Raw genomic sequence first — 22,110 nt, forward strand, 5'->3', positions numbered from 1 at the left:
CTACTTCTGTTAGGAGGTGTGTGAGCTTGCTGAGTCAGAGCCAGGAGTGGTGGGGTTGTGACATGAATGGCTTCACTGAAACAGATTTTGAGAACTAGTTTTAGTGGTCTAAAGTTTAATGTCATTGAAAAAAATCAGATTATGTCTAATTTAGGACCACATATGAAAGTGGCCCAAATCAGAATTGAAAAGATCAGATTCTATGTGTGCATGTGATCCTGTATTTTTCACAGTGTTATGAAAAGAACAGATCTCATTGACATATATACAAAAACAAATCAGGGCCTGTTTTGCCTGCAGTCTTAACAGAGATTAATGTTTGAGCAGCCAGGGAGAAATACCTGTTGGTGCTGACACGTCCATCCAGTCCACCACTTTATATCTCCATCCAAAGCGAAAAAATCTAAGACAATCCATGGTAAATTAATAATGTAACTTTAGCGCGCTTGCATGTTTTATTTGTAGCCTATTATGCTCACCTTTCTCCAGATATGCTGTCAGTTGCCAACACACGAGTGACAACAGCACTGGGTAGTTGCAGATGTATGTGGTTATAATAAAACTGTAACATGATGAGAACTTGTGTTTGGTAAACTAGAGAGCCCATGGGGGTGAACGGCCATCGCTACGTGTTGCCACACATTTTTAAAGCTGCTGGCATCATTACAATCTACACCATTGTAGATTGTACAATTGCTCCGCTTATTAGCAGCCCACTGCTCCTCCGGGATGGGTTGAATGCAGAGAATTGTAATTTCCCCATTGTGGGACTAATACAGGCTTAATTATTAATTATTATTATTATTGCATGTGAAGCACTACTGTACAAAAACTTTATTATACTGGCCTGAAGGTGTCTGAAAATAAACCTTATGGTATATACTAACTATGTTATTCATTTCCTGCTCTTTTTCATGAAATGAACATCCTAATCTGAGAGTTTATCAGATGTATTTATCAATCTATTAATAAACAGTCATGAAACATGTCATCCCACTACCGGTAGAAGATCTTATTCAAGATGAGTGGATGTGAATTTGTTTTGATAGATTTTTTTGATTTTTTTTGTCTTTGGCATCTGCACACACCCAAACCCCTCCTCATAGCTCGCACTTATTGTTTATGACCACAAACATGGCATGTTGTTGTGTAATATAAACCAGAGAATTATTCCAGGATTAAATTATTCCAGTTAATGACCAACTGTAGGAACGATGAATGTATGTCCACAAATCAAAGGGCTCCATATTCATGTGAGAAGTGAGGGGGCCAATCGTGTGGTACAGTAGGAAAAAGCAGCTGGTCTCTGGAAATGTAACAGACACCTCACTAACGGTTTAAACTATGAACAAGCAGAAAAATGAGCTAGAGCGTCTCCATTAGTTTACGCAATGATGCAAACATGGACTCTAATGAGGACTAGAGCCACCGCAATGGTGGGAGTGAGGCACGCAGAGAGGAGACGTTCAACTACGGTCAAGGGTAAGAACTGATGAATTTTAAATGGACTTGCATTTGTATAGCGTCTTCCTAGTCTTCCGACCACTCAAAGTGGTCAGCATTCACCCATTCACACTAATTCATCACTGATGGTAAGCGCTACCATACAAGGTGCAAAATGCCCATCTCGACTTAATTAATTCACATGGAAAACATATTGAAAAAGAAAATCATGACAATGCATTTGAAAACCGTTGTAACGTTTCATTCTGTATCAAAATGGTGGACCAACCCAAGTCAAAACTGCCTTCCCTAAGGCCACTCTATCTGCAAAGCAAGGGCCCTACCCAAGGTTGCTCCTGCTTTTTACCCAAACTTGAGGACCTGTGTTATAGAGGGACCTTATGGGAGAATGCAGTTTAAATATAATTTATATTTAAATTGATAATTTGCTAACCTGGTCGATCAAATTTTCACCACAGACATATATCAAGTCAAGTAGCATAAAAATAGTTTGGTTTCTCCGACTCCGAGGCCCACAGCTCATCTTGCCCCTTGGCCCCCTGGCTGTTGCATACTCTGCATTTTTCATACCACAACATAAAAATCTATGTTGTTCATGTTTTTTCAAGTTTTATGGTCAGGATAAGAATATCTAATTAAATGTTTCAACCTGAAATCTGAAACAACAGCCTTTTTTTTAATACAGGCATCTTACAGCTGCTCCTGAACATTGTATTCACACAGTCTTAACTAAATCCGCACATGTGAAATGCAGCCTTCAGTTTCATAAAGTTTGACATTTCCTGGCAGAAAAAAACCCAACGTCACACCTGCAAAGCAAGGCAACATGGCCCTGCACGGTACAGGGTGATGTCAGGGGGATGATGCAGCATGATCCTCTAGCCCACTGCATCAAACTGGCGCGTTCCTATTGGCTGACGGGGGTATTGAGATGCTGCGCTGCGTGTCACGTCATCTGACCAGCAGCACGTTTATCTATCTCGCCGGCTCAAAACTCGCCCTAGAAATGAGGCAGTGCAGATTTTGAGGAACACAACGGCAAGAGACCGAAGACTGGACGCCGGTGAACTCAAGACTGAACGCTCTCTGACCGCATCCGCAGCACACCATGAGGGAAATTGTTCATCTGCAGGCTGGACAGTGTGGAAACCAGATTGGGGCGAAGGTATGACTATTATAGCTCAATTTAGGAAGGGGAGAAATCACGTAACTGGATTTTAATACCATTTGTTATGGTTTTAAATAATTTATAGACTCGAGTGAATTTAATATTAAGATTGGCGTTTCCTGGGCATAATTATGTTCATATTTTTTTTTTTTTTTTTATATATATATTTTTTTTAAAGTTTGATATAGATTCTGCATTGTTTATATATCTGCAGGGTGCGGTTCAGCTGGGCTGCGCAGTGACGTTGCCCCCCTTTGCTGCGTGTCATTTTGTCCCCAAACAGATGCGCACTTACTAAAAGGCCCGATGCGCGCTCCTAACTCGTTTTCACACCGTGTTATGTCGCTTAACGAGCCCTACAACTGAAGCTCATATGATCATGTTTGTCCCATATTAGTTCTGGGAGGTGATAAGTGATGAGCATGGCATCGATCCCACCGGTAGTTACCAAGGTGACAGTGACCTGCAACTGGAGAGGATAAATGTCTACTACAATGAGGCATCAGGTAAAATAAAATAAAAAATAAAAAGTGTTAAGGTTTGTTTAAAATCAGATGTTTTGCATCTCAATAATGTACCACCACATTAAGCTTTGTTTCCATTGCTCATTGTTTTTGCATGACCTTAAGCTACGCAGATCTCATTTGAATGCCACAGTTTGCACATGTCACTAATTTAGCTGCAAGGGAAAAGTAGGTCCCACTATGAGTGCAGGGAAAAATTAGGACAGTGAATCTGCTAAAATATCTCTCTTTCTTTCTCTCTCTATCTGTCCCCCTCTGTATCCCTCCCTCTCTCTGTCTCTCTATAGGGAGCACAGGTATCTGCAGTCTCTGTATAACTGACCCATTTCCCTGACCATTGTCCCTTTGATTTATTTCAGTATCTGATAATATTGCCGTGGCATCTTGAAGGTCATTCCAAATGCAATGCCTGTCATTCCTCACAGCTGCCACGCATTAACAAACTATGATGTTCAGCTATTATGCAGCTCCGTTTTTAGCAATTCAATCTTTGAACTGATGCTGTCAGAGAAGGACAAGTCAGTGCAGATCCCAATCCATGTGTAGACAGGTTTGAGATCACTCATCCACTTTGCCTAAATGAAATGCCTGTGCAGGAGTCGCTTATAGGCCTAAACAGCATGGACTATTAATGTCTACCACTAACCTATTTCCTAGCAGCGAGCATTATTGATCCTTTGTTTCCATGTTGCATGCTGACATCAGTGTCACCTTATGGGTCACTACTGAATGTGTATCGACTGAGCATCCAATAAATTAATTTCTACCTTAAAAGCTAAGAGAATAGAATGGCAGATGTTTACAGAGGGAAGCAACATTAAGACTTACCCAGGCAAGATAAGGGAAAAAGAGGTGTGGGTTTAATGCTTTGTTTGAATGCAATCTGCAGAGCTCTCAATTTTTTAAAAGCCCCACTGGTCTAAAATAAGCTGTGCAGCATGCTGCAGCAGATTGCCTACAGGAATGGTTACAGACAAGAAAAGAGGAACAATGAAAAGTGCAAGAAAAAAACAATAGAAGGCACCATTTGGTCTTTAAATTTCCGGCTTGATGGTCCGGCTGTAGTATCCTTTAAACAAAGGACTGTTTACCTAAAAGATTACATTAGCAAACAGCACTGCTCTAATAAAACCCATTTATCAGTAACAAAAAATATTTTGAAAAACATTTTGTCTGTGGTTGACTGCAGATGGTCTGACACCATGCACACTTAGACTGTCGATATCTTACTCCACCCTTCCATCCATTACCCCTCTCTGTCCCTCTATCTTCTGCTCTTTTTTCGTCCAAAGGCAGCAAATATGTCCCTCGTGCCATTCTGGTCGACCTGGAGCCAGGAACCATGGATTCGGTACGCTCTGGCCCATTCGGACAACTGTTCAGGCCTGACAACTTTGTCTTTGGTGAGTGGACAATAAATCACAATGTCACCACTCACCACTTCACATACAATGTAAGTTTTGTGTCAGCAGCTGCTGTCATATCCTGTAGAGCTGCGCTTAGGTTCACCTGAGAGTGCTTGACAGCACTGCGTATTTCCAGCATGAAGCTTCTGCAGCCTCTCAGCGATGTGCCAGTAGTGTGATGCATTGTCCATGTGCAGCTGAGTCAGTCTGAGACAGCTCTCGTGGTGACTCAGCAAAAAAAAAAATCTACAAGGAGATGATGCTGCAGTGCTGCTCACAAAAGAGAATTCAACTCTACCACAGGATGACTCTCCATTATAGAATAATCGTTTACCAGGGATATCATTTACACGTCTGGATTTTCAAAGAGCTAAAGAACTAATGTACATTTACTAAAAATAACATATATTTAATTTTCAGAATTTCTGATTTTATTTCTGATAAATAACTTTAGGTATTTCAGTGAGAACTTTACAAAGGTTGTCATGAATATGTTGTAACAAATGGCTGCATTAATGGCTGATACATGATTTAATAAAGAAATCAGTAATAATTCATTTAAGTGTAACTTCACCCCGATGTTTGAGCCACAGCCCACCCAATGCATATTTTTGAAAAATTTGCTGGAAGGGTCAAACAAACACAGGACCTTCGTCCAGGAATCTGTCAGTTTTTAGTCAGATGTGTCTCTAGTCAGTCAAGTTAATGTCAACCACACCCTTTTTCTTTACCCAACTAAGTGGTTTTGTTGCCTAAACCTAACTTTCTGTAAACACAGAAGTTTATTTTGAGACGCAGTATGTGTGTAAGGAGTAGAAATATACACACTGTCCCTGCCGCATCCAAAACTAATGTTATAGGAGTACCCTACAGGGTCAAAGTATGAAGCATAGGCTTCCAACAAGCATTGGTATATGACGTGTTAGGAGTAACAATGTGTTGAAAAAATGGGCATGCGGCTGGGAGATGAAACTGTGCGAACCTACGGATGATGAAAGCCTTGATGCAGCTTCGACAAATATGACAGCTATTGAAAGCTTTGAAAATTCATTTCATGAATTTACTGTTTATCAGGCCACAAATTAAACAAGAATTACGAAAAAGTAGATAGTGTTCTAAAGCATTTTCAACCATGAATTGATTAAGAAATGTCAATATTAACATCAGCAATGAGGTGTTTCGCCAAAGTAGGGTCATGTCAATAAGTTTATAGCTCAAAAATCACGTTTAAGTGGGAAGTTACTACTAGAAGAAAAACATTAGGGTTGCAAGTTTGTTACAGCCTTAATAGCGGCTCTGTCAGGCAGTTCCTAGGAACAGTAGTTGTTGAGCTACAGTAATTTAGCTCAATTTAGCTTTGAGCTAAATGCTAACGTCAGCTTTCCAACATGTTATCAATAACAATGATGATGTTTAGTAGATGTTTACCATGTTCACCATTTAGTTAAGCATTTTAACATTGTAACATTTCCTACAATAATAAGCACTTAATACAAAGTATAGCTGGGCTTGATGGGAAATTGAAAATTTTACCTTATGAGTTATTCGGAATAATCTTAAAGGGGAAATGAATAGACATACCAAAATTCATGGTAAATTATTGAAAAGTTTTTGAGACATTTCACTCAAAACCACAAATGTTAATTTCATGGTGGCATTAGAGGGAAAGTTATGAGATCACCAAATTAATTAGGATCACCCTCTGGGGACCATGAATGTCCGTACAAAATATTATGGCAATCCATCAATGAAGACATTTGTTACAATTCACCTGTAAAGTATGCCTTAGCAGAAAGTAGCACCATTATATGTCCAACATTATTTGTCTTTAAACAATATATGTATCATACAGGTCAAAGTGGAGCAGGAAATAACTGGGCCAAGGGTCACTACACTGAGGGAGCTGAGCTGGTGGACTCGGTAATGGACGTGGTGAGGAAAGAGTCTGAGAACTGCGACTGCCTCCAGGGCTTTCAGCTCACCCACTCACTGGGTGGAGGCACAGGTTCAGGAATGGGTACACTGCTCATCAGCAAGATCCGCGAGGAGTACCCCGACCGCATCATGAACACCTTCAGTGTCATGCCTTCCCCAAAGGTGTCAGACACTGTGGTGGAGCCTTACAACGCCACTCTCTCTGTCCACCAGCTAGTGGAGAACACAGATGAGACCTTCAGCATTGACAATGAGGCCCTGTACGATATTTGCTTCCGCACCCTGAAGCTGACCACACCTACCTACGGAGACCTCAACCACCTGGTTTCGGCCACCATGAGTGGGGTGACCACCTGTCTCCGCTTCCCTGGCCAACTCAACGCTGACCTCCGTAAACTGGCTGTCAACATGGTGCCCTTCCCCCGCTTGCATTTCTTCATGCCGGGCTTTGCGCCCCTCACAAGCAGGGGCAGTCAGCAGTATCGTGCCCTCTCCGTGCCAGAGCTCACACAGCAAATGTTCGATGCCAAGAACATGATGGCTGCCTGTGACCCCCGCCATGGACGCTACCTCACCGTGGCGGCCATCTTCCGCGGCCGAATGTCAATGAAGGAAGTGGATGAGCAGATGTTGAATGTGCAGAACAAGAACAGCAGCTACTTTGTTGAATGGATCCCCAACAATGTCAAGACCGCCGTTTGTGACATCCCTCCCCGTGGCCTCAAAATGTCCGCCACCTTCATTGGCAACAGCACGGCCATCCAGGAGCTGTTCAGAAGGATCTCTGAGCAGTTCACGGCCATGTTCCGCCGAAAGGCCTTCCTCCACTGGTACACAGGTGAGGGAATGGATGAAATGGAGTTCACTGAGGCTGAGAGCAACATGAATGACCTGGTGTCTGAGTACCAGCAGTACCAGGATGCCACAGTTGATGAGATGGGCGAATATGACGAAGATGAAATAGAGGATGAGGAGGAGGTCCGTCACGATGTTCGCCACTGATTGTAAAACACTGACATGACACTGAATCAGTCCCTCAAAACATTCATTGTTGTAAACATAGCTGTTTAGCTAAGCTTATTTTGCATATAGATATAGCTAATACTGACAAAGATCAGGACGGGTGTTACAACCTAAAGATATGCAAGTAGAGTAATTGGTTTTCCAAGTCATGCTTTGCCAGTGTCAAAAATAAGTACAGTCTTGTTCTAAACACAGTTTTGTAAAATTTTCTTCAACATGCGTTCACTGTCTCAAGTCTACAATAAAAGATCCAGTCCTGTCAATACTTCATGTCATGTTTTTATTTGGTCATTACACAGGTGTCACACATTCATTCTATATAGCATGAATGAGAAATCCTTTTGTTAAGGCACGGTGATAATCTGTATTTTTCTAATTGTCAACAAATCCGACGAACACCGACAACCAACACAAAAGTGACGCTACCTGTACTATCTTGCTCTATATGTGTAGCCAAAGCCTTACATAGCTATGTGACATAGACCTCCATTGTTGACCAGAAACTGTAATAAACACATCTTTGAAGTGCACAGCTGCACTTTCTGCATTGCTCCTTCATTAAAATAAACATGAGCATTGTAGTCTATTTTGAGTCTTTGGTAGTCCTAGTGCAGTACATACTGAAAAGCACAGCTGTTTTAGGCAATTGTCTAGCAATTTTTTGTGATTGAAGAATATATTCTTCATCAAGATTTTCATTTTCAATAGGAAAGTAATAAATTCCAGACAACTGCATTTCATGGGATTTGTTGATGTTATAAAAATAAACAATTCCCCAGCCTAATCCTGTAGTGTAAGGACAAACGTACTTTTAATTAATGCAGTTCCCTTAAGATGACAAAACAACAACTTATCAGAAACCTTTTTGCAATATAGAGTTGAGTAACCAAAAGATTTACAGCTTGACTTAAAAGAGTCTGTTTGGTTTGAATTTTGTAAAAGTGAGGCAGTCACTGTGAAATTTTGATCTATAGCCTTTTTATGCAAATAGGCTGACGGATTGTGAAACTTACAAGCAGCCAGGGAGGCAGAGGTCTTCAACAGGGGGTCCGTGACCCCTAGGGGGTCCGCGGAGGTACTGCAGGGGGGTCGTGAAATGTTTGGTTGATTAGACCAAATACATTTTTCATATTTCTTTCCCAAATTTTTTTCCACAAATTTAAATTCTTTAAATACACATTAACATGGATCCAACATATTGTAGCGAATGGATAAATGGAGGCAGAAGATGTTATGTTTCAGTCAGAAATGCACACATTCAGACACAGCAGCTCTCTCCAGCTGGGCACCGGTTCACTCACAGTGAGACTAGCCTGGACCTGTCCCTCAAAGAGGAGGCCCCGCCCCTATCGCTGCTGAGCCAATCACTAGGCCGCATGTCACATGCTGGCTCTGTCAGGTTCCCTTTGATTGACCGAGAGTCTATTCAGTCCCCAGCTGACTAAGATCCCAGACACAAGGACGCGCGCTGCAATATTATTTGAAAAGAAAATGTAAATGTAAAAAAAAAAATACGACATTTACTTCACCCACGAATCCTTGTGCAATCATTTTTGCAAGATATTCCTGGCTAAAAAAACTGTCCCCCTACATGTATGTTTAAAAAAACAAAACATGAATCTGTCCATTATTTTAATAGTTCAGTATGGTATGCAAGATAACAGGTATGTTTATCCATGGCAGTGGCACTAATAGGCCATCACTCATTAACAGTAACGGCTGTCAAACCAAGAATTTTCCATTAGACAGCTGATGAGAAACAGCATGAATTGACATGAATAGCGGCCAAAAGAGCAAAAAAACAGACAGAGTCGTGGAGCAGCAATTTTTAGTAGTGACCCAGGAAAATGCAGGCTTTTCGATATGTCTTTTGAGGTGAGTTAGCAGTAAATCATGTTCCTAACACGTCTCCTCTCTTTTTGGATACATTTTGGATGAATTTCAAAGAATTAGCTACTTCTCAGCTCTGGTTGGAAAGATAAAAACTTAGCTTTTGGACATCCACATCTAATTTAAAATCACCCTTTGGCCATTTTCCAACTTCACCTGCATAGTAAATGACCTGTTAACTAATCCATGAGGGAAACCTGATATTCTGCATTCTCTTCTTTGTTTTTGCATGTCTGAATTCTTCTAAATGAGGCATGTCTAAACAGACAAAGCAATATGCTGACGGTTTATATGTCAGGAATAGATTTTATGTTTTTGTCCCCTGTCAAACTCCCCAGTCAGCACTTGTGTCTGTTGAGAGTTGGCACCAAACACATTTTCAAATACACTCGAATGATTTTACACATCAAAGTCTATTTACCGCAGTACTCTTAGCATGTCAACGCGGCATTTACAGAATTCGCTGTAGTTGTAGTAGAACAATTGCCAGCGAATGGGTGAAACATTACATATTCAGTATGATAAACAATTTAAGATAAGATAAGATAAGATAATCCTTTATTAGTCCCGCAGCGGGGAAATTTGCAATTTCAAATCTAGTATATCAAAACACGAATACAAGTTTATTCGATTGATACCATTTCTGTTGACAGCTAGATGACCGAAACATTGCATCAGTAAAAATCTCTTTAAACTAAAGCACTATGTGGAGTGTCATCCAAACATGTTTGCCTTTGCCCTTTCCATGCACTTGTTATAATACTGGAAACCAGACAAAAAGGGTCAATACAAAAGCTTTTTTCCATTTGATTTTATTACGACAGAAGATGCGAAACTTTGAACAATGAGACATCCTCATTATCAAATCCTACAATGTTTAAGCCCAGCCCTGCTCTTAAGCAATATACAGTATGCAATAATCATACAGCATATTAGAAACTAAAGATGGGAATACAAACACATCTATAGCAAGCAGAGCGATAACAAACATTCTACTGTGTTTTCAGTGCTTGGCAAGCTCATCCTTATACTCTGCCTTTCCACATACTCAACTCATGTTACACACACACACACACACACACACACACACACACACACACACACACACACACACACACACAGACACACAGACACACAGACACAAAATAACAATTACATATTAAAAGCCAATCTGATAGTTACAGAACATATATATTCATAAAAATAGGCTCGTCAGCTATAATGTACATCTGTTTTAGAGAATTGGCACTTTTGGAGTTAACACTTGTCTTATTAGAAAAGCACAATTTAAAAACACACATTCAGTAGAAATATTACAAAGAAAAAGAGTGCAACAATAACAAATATATATTTTTTTGTGTTCTCTTCGGTGGCTTACAATCTGTGGTGACTATGTTATCTATTGATAAAAACAGTAATCTCCCTTCTTGGTACACTATCTCCTTCAAACACTTCTCGTCTCTAAACAGCATTTACATATGTTCCAAGCAGTAGTCATTCATATATCATCTCTTGATTAGTTACAGTATAACTAGGCTCAACAATCTAAAAGGTTGCATAAAGGCTAATGGCATGGCTAAAGCTAGAATATTACAAAAAAACAGCCGAAGCCAACTTTAAGAAAAACAACACACTATGAAAATGTTCTACTCAGAGCACTGAATCTGGTGTTCAGCCTTTATGGATTAATGCAACATTATAGTCGCTACCTCTACTATAGCGACTTTCAAAATAATTCAATGTGTCAAGACTAACGATTTACGCTATAATTATAGTCGTTTTAACGGAGCTTTGTGCAAGTGATTTAAGATAAGGATTATGTGTTGTTCTAATCTTCAGGAGCAAAAAGTAAGATTTGAATCCGTACCAATGACATGACTATTTGCCTGGTGCTGGGATATTTATTTTTTCACATCCATTATAATAACCTTGTGGGACTTTAGGAGTACATAAGTGGATCATAATCTAGCTGACACTGACAATTAGAGCTGTAGGGGCGGGTAATCTTTCTGTTTGTAGTCTGCTTTTTTTCACTTTCCCATTGGTTAGGAGATAAGGTCAGAGGTTTGTATTTTTTGTTTTCCAAAATACTACTTATGTTTACTTTAACTGCTCCCACCCCAAAGCCCTTCTAGTTTTGTGCCTGAAATAACAGCATTAGTATGGAAATCCAATGCTTTCCGTAGCCACGATAGTCACATAGTCAATACCACGTGTTAACTACTTTAGGGAGTGGTGTTATGACTATATGAGGACATGCAGAATTGGTCCTGCAGACTAAACTATCCTTTTACCAGTTTTACCACAATTTATCACAATCTGTCCATCTGTATGAACGATCATGTATTCATATACAGTATTACATTTTACTATACTGAAATATATTTCAGTATATATCGAATCAAGTGTGACATTAGTGAATATGCTAAACAAAAGGGCTGTTTTATGCTCTCGTACTAGATTCAATATTTCTCTCAGTGACTGAGACCTTCTTACGTTGCACAACCACTCTCTGGCTTCCTTGTAATTTGGGTGTGGCTCTCAGACCAACGTCAAACTCATCTGATCCTGTAGAATCTTGAGAAGCCAATGAAAAACCCTGCTCTGCATTCCCATGTCCTGTCTGAACAAAGCCTTGTGCTAAACTTGCACCTTGCTGCCCACCTGAGGACCCATTCTCCACCACAAACACTTGCCTAGACCTGGAGAGGGTTCCTTGTGAAATGCCTTGAGCTACCTGCCCCGTCACTCCACCCATTCCTACTTGCCTTTCTACAAGGACCACACCCTGACTACCTTGCATGCCACCAACCTGCACCAGCCCCTGAGTTCCTTGCAGTCCACCAACCTGCACCAGCCCCTGAGTTCCTTGCAGTCCACCAACCTGCACCAGCCCCTGAGTTCCTTGCAGTCCACCAACCTGCACCAGCCCCTGAGTTCCTTGCAGTCCACCAACCTGCACCAGCCCCTGACTAACTCCAACTTGGCCCCCTTGACCTACCGCCTGCTGGGTCCCCCCTGCCACAAGCACCATTTGGGGATTTTGCTCGACTACATACATGGGAGCGGCAGCATAGTACATAGTGGGCTGCTGTACGAGCAGCGTCTGACTGGGAATCACAAGGTTGTCTTGGACGTGTACCATGGGAGCAGTGGCTGAACCCTGGGTTCTCTCAGTGATTCGCTCCTCCTGCATGATGGTGGAGGAACCAGACGCCACATTGGAGGTGTTGATGTTCACGTGGTCCCTGTCCCTGATTGTCTCTGTGTGAGAGCTGACATGTGTGTGGGTGGAGGTGGAGGGCCAGACAGGAGACACTGGTCTGGGTTGAGTGAATGAAACATGTGCATCCACCGACTCAGTCGCCAAGGTTGACCCCTGACAAATCTCAGCCAAGGTTTTAAATTTAGGCCCAAGGTCATTGAGGAAGGCAAGGTCATTCTCATTCTCAAGAAGGCTGCAGCAGCCGACAGAACCTGCCAGGGACTCCTGACCTTCATAGTCATAGACCAGAAAACTGTCCTTCTGCTGGGACTGTTGAGTAGCATGGTTGGATTTCTGCAAATACATAGAACCAGAATATATTTTTGTTATTAAAACAAACTTAAAATAAAAAAATTCTAAGATTTTGTTAAAAAAATACTTGAGACTTGGGTGTTTTATGTACTCACACTTGAATAATAATCCCCCAGGTAATGATCAGATAGAGCCATCCCATCAAAGGCACCAGACCTGTAATGGGAGAACTGCTGTCCTTGTCCTGTCATCATCCCAGCATCCATGTAGTCCATCCCCACCTGCCCACTGGAATGGTGATATTGGTTGTACAGGTCCATGTTCTCGCCTGTCAAGATGGAAGTGTTTAGGGCACCGGCTCCACCTGCTGCACCTCCTAATTCAATCAGTCCTCCTGAGTACCCCTTTCCCATGTAGGTGTTGTTGTTTTTAACATTTATTGTGCCAAGATCAAGTTCCGCTGGCACATGTAGAAGAGGAACGTCCTGTAAGAGAAATGTGAGATCCCTTCAGAGAAGCAGCATTTTAGGCAAATTTGGTTGACAAATGTTTTTAAAACTAAATATATCTAAAAAATGTTTAATTATTGTACACTAATCAACGTACCCTGTCTTCTCCCTGTCCCTCGGTGTGATATGAGATGAGCTGTTGTTTTGTATCAAATGGAATCGACTTGAAATCTCCAATAGCTGCTGTACCTCCACACAGACAGAACAGCAACAGCAGGGGCAGCACTGAAAAATACGTCAACAGAAGTTGTTATTAAACTCTACCGGTCCAGACAAATAAAGTCAAAACATTAATCAGTGAATTACTTCCTTGTAAAAGAGGGCTCAAATTCATGGATACTCATTATAGTTAATTGTGTAATTCATGCAAGAGTCATAATCTGCCTCTTGGCAAAAAGTACCGATGAACATGCCCATTCTTTAAACCTCACCCAGCACGCCACAACATGTCCAGTTAGGCAACCTTGTATGGGAAAGTTGATGATTGTTTTTTATCACAATAACCAACCAGGTTGTACTCTACTCACATAGCATAAGCAGCAGTCCCAGGAGCAGAAGCAGGATACCTGAAGCTCCAAATGCTGCAGTCTTTGCAGTGCGCGGCCTACAGTCTTTAGTTCTGGCATCACAATTACACACAGTTATGTCCATCATCTGAACATCATCACACGACTTTCCTTGCTGGTCTTTCACCTCAATTGCCACTTTGTATGTGCCTGCCCACAAACTGGCTTGGTCTCGCAGAATGGCTGTGGTTTCTGAAGAAAGAGAAGAACCACACCTTAAATTGTGGTGCACAATTGTATTTGGAATTTTTTTTTGTTTGTGTATTGTTATATATGGCGATGCTTACTTTCTTTCTACAGAAATTACCTTTTACACGACAAACATTTACTTGTCATGGCAGGAAAATCAGAGATGAGGCTACTAAAATTAACGATGGTACGTTTATTGTCTCAGTAATCCATGCCAGTGTTAAAACAGCAAAATATTCAATGAAGCTTTCCAATTATTTCTGCAATTATTCTGTGAGGAAAACACCGCTGGCTAGGGGATTTTGGATCTTAAAATCTAATGAATTAGTAGCAAAATAACTTGTTTGTGTTATTTACACAAATTTGTACCATCTGAAGCTAATGAAATGACAAATAAAAAAAACTATACAGCACTAAAATTATCACAATCAGCTTAAAAGTCTTAAGAAATCAAATGTTTTGTAGTTAAAAACTAGAGCTGAATGCTGGATTAGTCTTAGAATGCCTTTTAAATGTAATCCTTGAAAAGTACTAAAGCCGAATGCTCATTTAACGCTGATGTGCAGGAAATTTGCCAAGGCGTAATTAGATATCTTACCATTAAGATGCTCCACTGTCCATTGCTCCTTTTTGCTCCCCTGAATCACAGTGAACTCAAACGGTGCAGCGTTGGGGTACTCGTCTTTGTCTACGGCTGTGACGTAGATCACGTGATCCTCGAAGCACATGGTCTGAGTTGTAGAGGTCAGTTCCGGACAGTGGTCATTGAAGTCCTCCACCTGGATGGCAATGGTCCCTGTGGCAGTTTTTGATGGATGATCTGAAAGCCAACCGAAAGAGAGATTAATGTTAAACCTCCACCATATCAGTCCACTGGAGAAGAATGATCATTTTTACAGAACTCACCCTTGGTGATGCATATCATTTTGGCATAATATGTTCCATTGATCAAGAACTTGGACTCTCTGTCAGGTAGTTTATTCAGCTTGATATCTGCTGTATTTTCATCAATAATCAACCAGTTGTCATCATCTTTGATTTTAGCATACCTATACATATGAAAATACATACATGTTAGGACGAAAAAACAAGCTATTTATTTAAAATAAATAAATTCAAAGCCGCAAAGAGAGCCAGCTATACAACTGCTGTTTATCACTATGTGGCCGTACCTCACGTTGGTGGCTTTCATTAGCGTGTCACTGTCAATGGCAGCGTAGTTGCCGATGACCTTATTGATGGAGACGGTACTGTGGTCCTCAGAGAGAGCCACCACTTTGACACTTGGTTGGAATCGGGGGCCTTCCTTCTCATTGATCACATTGATATTGACACTGTAGGCTTTTGGGGTTGTGGGCGCCGGCATAGACCCGCTGCCAAAACTGTACGCCGCTTTGTTTGAAACAGCCACTTGCAAGTTGACCATCTTTTGTTCCTCATAGTCCAAAGCCTGCAGTTTTCAAGGATAATGCATAGGATATGATGTTAACATTAGCTTTCGAAGAAACGTTTACTCTGCTCGTTGAATCACACTGTTTACAATTTCAGTCGGTCAAAATGAAACTACACTTTTTTACCTTGTGAATCATGATAACTCCTTCATTGGTCTTAGAATCAGTAGTGATGCTGAAATAGCCGGCCTCATTCCCTGAGATAATTTTGAACATAGCCAGCCAGTTGTCAGTGTGAATCAGATCCATGTCAATGGCTTTGATCCTCATCACTTCCATATTGATAGTGTTCTCCTTCACACTCCCTTCATACTGCAAATAAAACCCACAGTTGCTTTAGAACAGAATTATTATAAAAGCCAATTTAAAAAAGGAATAGATGTGTTGGTTGTGGTAATTGTGTCACACCTACCGATTCTTTCTCCAGGGTTGGAATGTTGTCATTTATGTCCTGAATTTTGATTACAATTTGTCCGGTTCCTGTGTTTCTTGTGAACTCTCCAGTCAAGTCTGAGGCCTGTCCATTCATGTCTGTGGCTTGTATGGTCAACGTGTATGTATCTTGTCTCTAAAGAATAGATAAGATATACAATGCACTGATTAATACATTGTAGTTTTTAAGATTCCAGCAAAACCTGTTGACTCATATGAAAATGATTGTGTCTTAATATTTGGTTAAAAATGGCTAGAAATACAAAGATTGCTTCTTTTACATTGACTGTGACTCAACAGGTAACCGGGAATATGTTTATGATGGAAAAAAACATATTTGCATAGTTTGATGATCCTCAATGGACTCACTGTGGTATACTGATCCGACTACTGTGTTACGACTTCAGAGTTCTTCCAATAAAAATAATTGGTTGTAAAAGAGAAGAATTTCAGGTCAGTTAAATGCCTCACCTCCCTATCGAGAGTGTTCCGTCGAACCTGGACCTCCCCAGTCTGAGAGTTGATGTAGAACATCCCAGCTGTGCTACTCTGCTCCACAATGCTGTAGTAGATCTGGGAGTTAGGAGTGTTCGGTTCATCATCATCAGTAGCTATAACTTTCATCACAACAGTACCTAGGAATCACCAAAGGGAATTTAATAATATATCAGTTTATTGATTACAGGTAAAAAAAATACTGCCTTCACAATTGTATTGTAGATGTCTTGAAGTACCTGTTGCACTTGATTCATTGACAAATCCGACTTGTTGTGCTTTAATGACTGGTGTGCAGTCATTCACATCCAAAACAGTGATGTTAAGGTTTATATCCTTTTCAGCTCTGGCCCCGTTTGCAAACTTTGCAATACCTTTTAACTACAAAAAGAGATATCAGAACTACTTAACCATTTCCTCACTGCACAACTTGAGGGCTTGACTGTAATTAATGTTTAAGTGCTCTTACGTGATAGAAGGGGATATTCTCTCGGTCCAGAATTGAAAGGACTTTCACAAAGCCAGTTTCATGGTTGATATCAAATATACCTACAGGGGGCTGGTCAACACCAGGCCCTGTTAGATAATAAAATATCTTTGTATAGTTCTTATCTGAAAGAATCTGAAAAATAAATAAACAAACAGAAAATGAATACACTTGATCTGGAAATATAACATCTTCCAATTACAAGGAAAAGTGTAAAGATAGCTTATTTACTGTATATTTTTAATATAAAATGATTTTTTAAAAACTTTATTCTATTATGCATTCAGTTTATGTGAATGTAAGCATGTACGATGATATTCAGTGTTGGAAAGTAATTAAAAACATTAACTTAACTACTTTTACCTCTCTGCATTTCACCTTACTCTTTTTATTCAAGAGCTATAGTTACTTTTCAAGTTAAGATTTTACATAAAACATATGATCAGTTTATAAAATATGATCCATTGTTATGGATTAAACTGAAAATAAACTAAAAATAATATAATACTATTAAACTGACAGGAGCCACTCTTCATTGACTACTAATCATTTTGATACCTTTGTGCTTTTACTTAAAGGAAATTCTGGATGCAGGACTTTAACTTGAAATTGAATATTTGTATACTGTGATCCTGCTTCTTTTACAATATGGCATCCAAACTGTTTTTTCTCTGATGAGAACAACCACAAAACATAGTTCATTAAATGTTGTCCAACCATCGCAGCAATGCTCGGTTTCTTTAAACATAAAACAACATCTGAGATGGGAAACTAAATAATCATCAGACAGGTGAGTGTCTGTCTAAACATCAGACAAAAGATGCGTTCATTGTCACTTAATGCGCTTATTATTGTTAGGAATGAAATATTGATGTGACTACAATATAAAAAAAAGAGTGAGAATATTCAGTATTAATAGGATTCTTCAGAAAGAAAGAAAGAAAGCAAGTACACACTTTAGCAATATAATCCAAGCCGGTGTAATCATTGTTCTCATACAACTGTCTGGGAGCTATGATCCATTCTCTTTTCCGTCTTTGTAACATTTGCCCTTTTCCTTCTGCCCCAACAGGAACAAACTGCAGGTAAACAATCAGGAAGGAAAGAAACGTGATCATCATTATGAATGTGTAATAGCCTCATTTATATATATATATATATATATATATATATATATATATATATATATATATATATATATATATATAAATAACTTAGGAAATGTGCAAACACACCACATGGATTTTTTAAAAATTGTCAATAAACATTGAACTGTTAATTTAAACAAATGTTAAAACTGTCACCCTCTCTTCTACTTCGCAAAGTAGTCTATAACTTTACACAACATCAGTGAAACCTATTATTTGACGTAAAAATATTCATCAGGGGAAATCGACATGTGATAATGGCTTAATTGGATCTTCACATTCAGTATTAAAAGGAGATACAGATGGAAAGCTTCTTTGCTAAAGGGGAGAACAAGTAAAAACGGTTCCGTGGCAGCTCATAGGGTCAACGTAAACATGGATTACAAACGGAACACGCATTTATTGTTCCTTTCGCATCTTTAGCTGCAAAACCCCATATTTTCCCAAATGTGCCACATGAGGTAGAGCGCTTGACCCACAACCACAAGGTCGGTGGTTCGAACCCCTCTACAGGCAACATGCCGAGGTGTCCTTGAGCGAGACACCTAACCCCAAAATTGCTCCCCGGGCGCTTCATTGCAGCCCACTGCTCCTCCGGGATGGGTCAAATGCAGAGAACTGAGGCTTTATTATTATTATTATTATATTATTATTATAATTATTATTCACTTGAGCTACGCGCACAAATTAATCCAGGGAGTTCCATGGCCCTGCGGGAAAAAAGCCACACCTGTGTTAATCCCCGTTGTACTCGCTTACTCATGATACAAACCCTGTAACAATGTAACGAAGTGAAGCGGTATATTAAACCGTTACTTACAGTTAGAAACACCACCAGCAGAGTAAACGGGCTGCATTCCATCAGTGGAGCCATCGGCTAATTTGTTAATCCTCCCCTTGAAGCGAGAAAAAGCGAATACTTGACTTCGTCCGCAGTCTGACGCTGGTTTCGTACAGACTCTGACCCTAGGAGGAAATTAGGAGGAACTTTTTACAGCGGTAGGCGGTTCCTCTCTCAGTCAATCTGCTGATAACAGGCGGAAAAAGGGAGGTGGCTATGTCCTTTGTGTGCAAAGCTGCATATTTGTGTGAGGCCTATTGTCTTCGATAAACATTTTTTCCTTTTTTTTTTCTTTTTTAAAAGCAACCTGGACTGAGGGGAAATCCAGAATAGGCAACAACATGTGTCCAAGACAGACAGTCAGACAGACAGACATGCTTTCATTATGAATCAGCAGTTTAATAGTGGATTAAAAAAAAAAACAATGCTTAACAACATCTTTCCGTCTTGACTTTGCAGTATGTGATCAAATCTGGGTTTTTTTTCAAATTTATTTTATGATTTTGATTTTCAGTTAAAGTACTGGAGTTCTTTTAGGGCCAACTTTCACAGTCATCTGTTAAACTTCACCTGTGCCTGTGAAATTCCCAAAGAGTGCACCAACATCCAGCTGGACACTGGACTATGGGAGTGACAGTGCATGTATGCATGGGTGAGTTTGTTTAACAAAGAAACAAGAAAGTTTGCGTTGCCTGGATACGTGAATGTTTTACTCCCAATGGTCAAAGGTGTGTCTGGGAGAGGAAAGTCTCGTATCAGCTTTATCATGTTTGATTCTGCAACAACTGTTATTTCTTGCTCACGGTGAGAGTGACTACTTCTTGAGCAATCATTTATTGTTCATTGGCTTACTCAATCAGCGTCTAACAAAAAGAAAAACCCAACATGAGCACAAAGGTAAAAGGGCGTTTTCGACGGTACCGCCCCTCATAAAAATAAATGCTTTTCGCTTGCTGTGTGATCTACCTACTTTATTAATCATGGTCACAACACATATTTGAGAGCAGTTATTGAAATAGTAACAGGACAAAGACTTTTCAGTCATCATTTTATTGCTTTTCAAATCCATTTCATTATTTGTAACCGCTTATCCTGGGTTGAGGGGGGGCTGGAGCTGGTCCCAGCTGACAATGGGCCAAGGCGGGGTACATCCTAAACAGGTCTCCAGATTATCCAGGGCTGACACATATATAGACAAACAACCGTTCACTCTCACATCCACGCCTACGAGTAAAAAATGTATTAACCTCTGCTGCATGTCTGTAGGAGGAAGTCGCAGAACCCGAGGAGAACCTACGCTGACACGGGGAGAACATGCAAACTCCACACAGAAGGCCCGCCCAGCCCGGGAATTGAACCCTTTATGTTAATTATTTAGATTTGTTTGGGGAAATGCAGCAGAGTGAGTCGTGTCACATGAGCCCTTGTGTTGTGTTTGTCGAGTTAGAGTGACCACACCACATTTCAGTGTCCCAAGAAACACACATTCTAACACTGCCCTCCAAAACCATCTCACTATTGGTGTGTGTGTGTGTGTGTAAGTGCCATTTTGACAGACCAATAATTGTACCTGCCAATGTATAGGTGATGTATATTAGTACGGATATTATCTTCGGCATTAGTTGCAATCATGCAATCGATAAGTCAATATTAAAACAGTATGGTATGACAACTTTTCAGAGGACACATGTACATCTACAGAGCTGAATTAAGATATTATAAAGGAGACCATCCAGATTTATATATGCTTTGGATTAATTTGCCAGTTTATTAAGTACACCTCCCTAAAACTAATACGGCTGAACAGTCAGTTTTTGTAGAAGCTCTTTTAAGGAGGTGTTCATTAAACTTTATGATAGAAATCGTATTGTTTTTTTACTGAGAGTTTACTGTCTAATATCCTGTCCACTCCATTTATATCAACGAGGGCAAACTGCATATTAGCAACACCTCTTAGTGTATCTATAGCTCCACTAGTGATGTGTTTCGGCTCTTCGGAACATCAGACACCTTTGCCTTGTTTTGTCCACGGATCAAACAGCTTGACCCACAGCCTCCTTGATGGATCACCTGCCGCACCATTCCATAGCTAAAATACCCAGGAAGTCAACGCCTCTCTAAAAACAGTTTAGTTTCGACATAGCCTGAACACACAACCTTCAATTGGTTAATATATATTGCAGGGCTGTCATAGTAGCGGTTTCAGATAGGTGTGCCTGGCTGGGATCAACTGGTAACTGTACTGGTAACTAGCAAGGGCATATTTTGTGATTAATTACATACGATCACATGTGACCTGCATCACAAATGACGCCCTAATAATCAGCCATCTATTAGTCACATCGTTCTCTAGTCTAGGAACACCATTAAGCATCTTTGTCTCACCCAAATGCTAGCCATCGCCTATGAGTTGACCCTGCCTCCCGCTGGCACTCACACAACTGGAGTGGAAAGAAGAGTGAAGCTGCATTAGGTGAAAAACTTTATTTTCTTTAGGCATATGTTACTACCATAAACGGAACGATCTGAACGGTCTTAATCATTATACCTTTTAAATACGTAATCAGAATACATCATGTACGAGCCCTCTGGCATTTATGTTGCATCCTGGTGGCACACGCAATTTGTTGTCGTCATGCAAGCGGCCTGCTCCAAACTAGATTTCGCAACATCATGTTACCTGGGGAGATAATAACAATACCAAACAGATGTGTTCATGAGAATAACCACACCTTGCTACAGATGATGACTTGTATGTGGCACTACGATGACGCAAAGACATTTAGTGTCTTTGCGTCATCTGAAGGCCAAAACAGACTTTTCCTGAGAAATGATTCACTAATCAGCAGAAAAGTCATTAAGTAATGCTTTGGAGAGAACATGAAACACCTTGTGACTGATCTGACCACAGTAGGTCACTATGTGTATAAAATGACTGTAATGTAATGTATGTGGGAGTTAGAGGCCAGTCACCGTGTCGTACCAGTAGAATAATCATAAAAATAATGACTTTATCTAATCAAGCATTATTCTGTGTATTCCAGACTCACTAACGCCTGAGTACA

General features: G+C 40.2%; 2 protein-coding genes across 2 annotated transcripts; one reads left to right on the top strand and one right to left on the bottom strand.

The window, feature by feature from the left end:
- Nucleotides 1-2,521: 2,521 nt before the first annotated feature.
- Nucleotides 2,522-7,499, top strand: LOC129112756 (tubulin beta chain-like). Its single transcript, XM_054624979.1, has 5 exons — nucleotides 2,522-2,629; nucleotides 3,030-3,138; nucleotides 3,444-3,452; nucleotides 4,449-4,559; nucleotides 6,415-7,499. The coding sequence occupies exons 1-5, from the start codon at nucleotides 2,573-2,575 to the stop codon at nucleotides 7,497-7,499; spliced, it is 1,371 nt and encodes a 456-aa protein (XP_054480954.1). The 5' UTR covers nucleotides 2,522-2,572.
- Nucleotides 7,500-10,216: 2,717 nt separating this feature from the next.
- Nucleotides 10,217-19,155, bottom strand: LOC129113827 (desmoglein-2-like protein). Its single transcript, XM_054626304.1, has 14 exons — nucleotides 19,025-19,155; nucleotides 18,013-18,135; nucleotides 17,039-17,191; nucleotides 16,809-16,950; nucleotides 16,546-16,709; nucleotides 16,055-16,210; nucleotides 15,769-15,954; nucleotides 15,364-15,641; nucleotides 15,098-15,240; nucleotides 14,790-15,011; nucleotides 13,964-14,194; nucleotides 13,534-13,661; nucleotides 13,083-13,412; nucleotides 10,217-12,969 (listed from the first exon to the last, which is right to left on the bottom strand). The coding sequence occupies exons 1-14, from the start codon at nucleotides 19,076-19,078 to the stop codon at nucleotides 11,854-11,856; spliced, it is 3,426 nt and encodes a 1,141-aa protein (XP_054482279.1). The 5' UTR covers nucleotides 19,079-19,155; the 3' UTR covers nucleotides 10,217-11,853.
- Between the last annotated feature and the right edge of the window lie 2,955 nt (nucleotides 19,156-22,110).

The sequence above is a fragment of the Anoplopoma fimbria genome, chromosome 3 (assembly GCF_027596085.1).
Source record: "Anoplopoma fimbria isolate UVic2021 breed Golden Eagle Sablefish chromosome 3, Afim_UVic_2022, whole genome shotgun sequence".
Lineage (NCBI taxonomy): Eukaryota > Metazoa > Chordata > Actinopteri > Perciformes > Anoplopomatidae > Anoplopoma > Anoplopoma fimbria.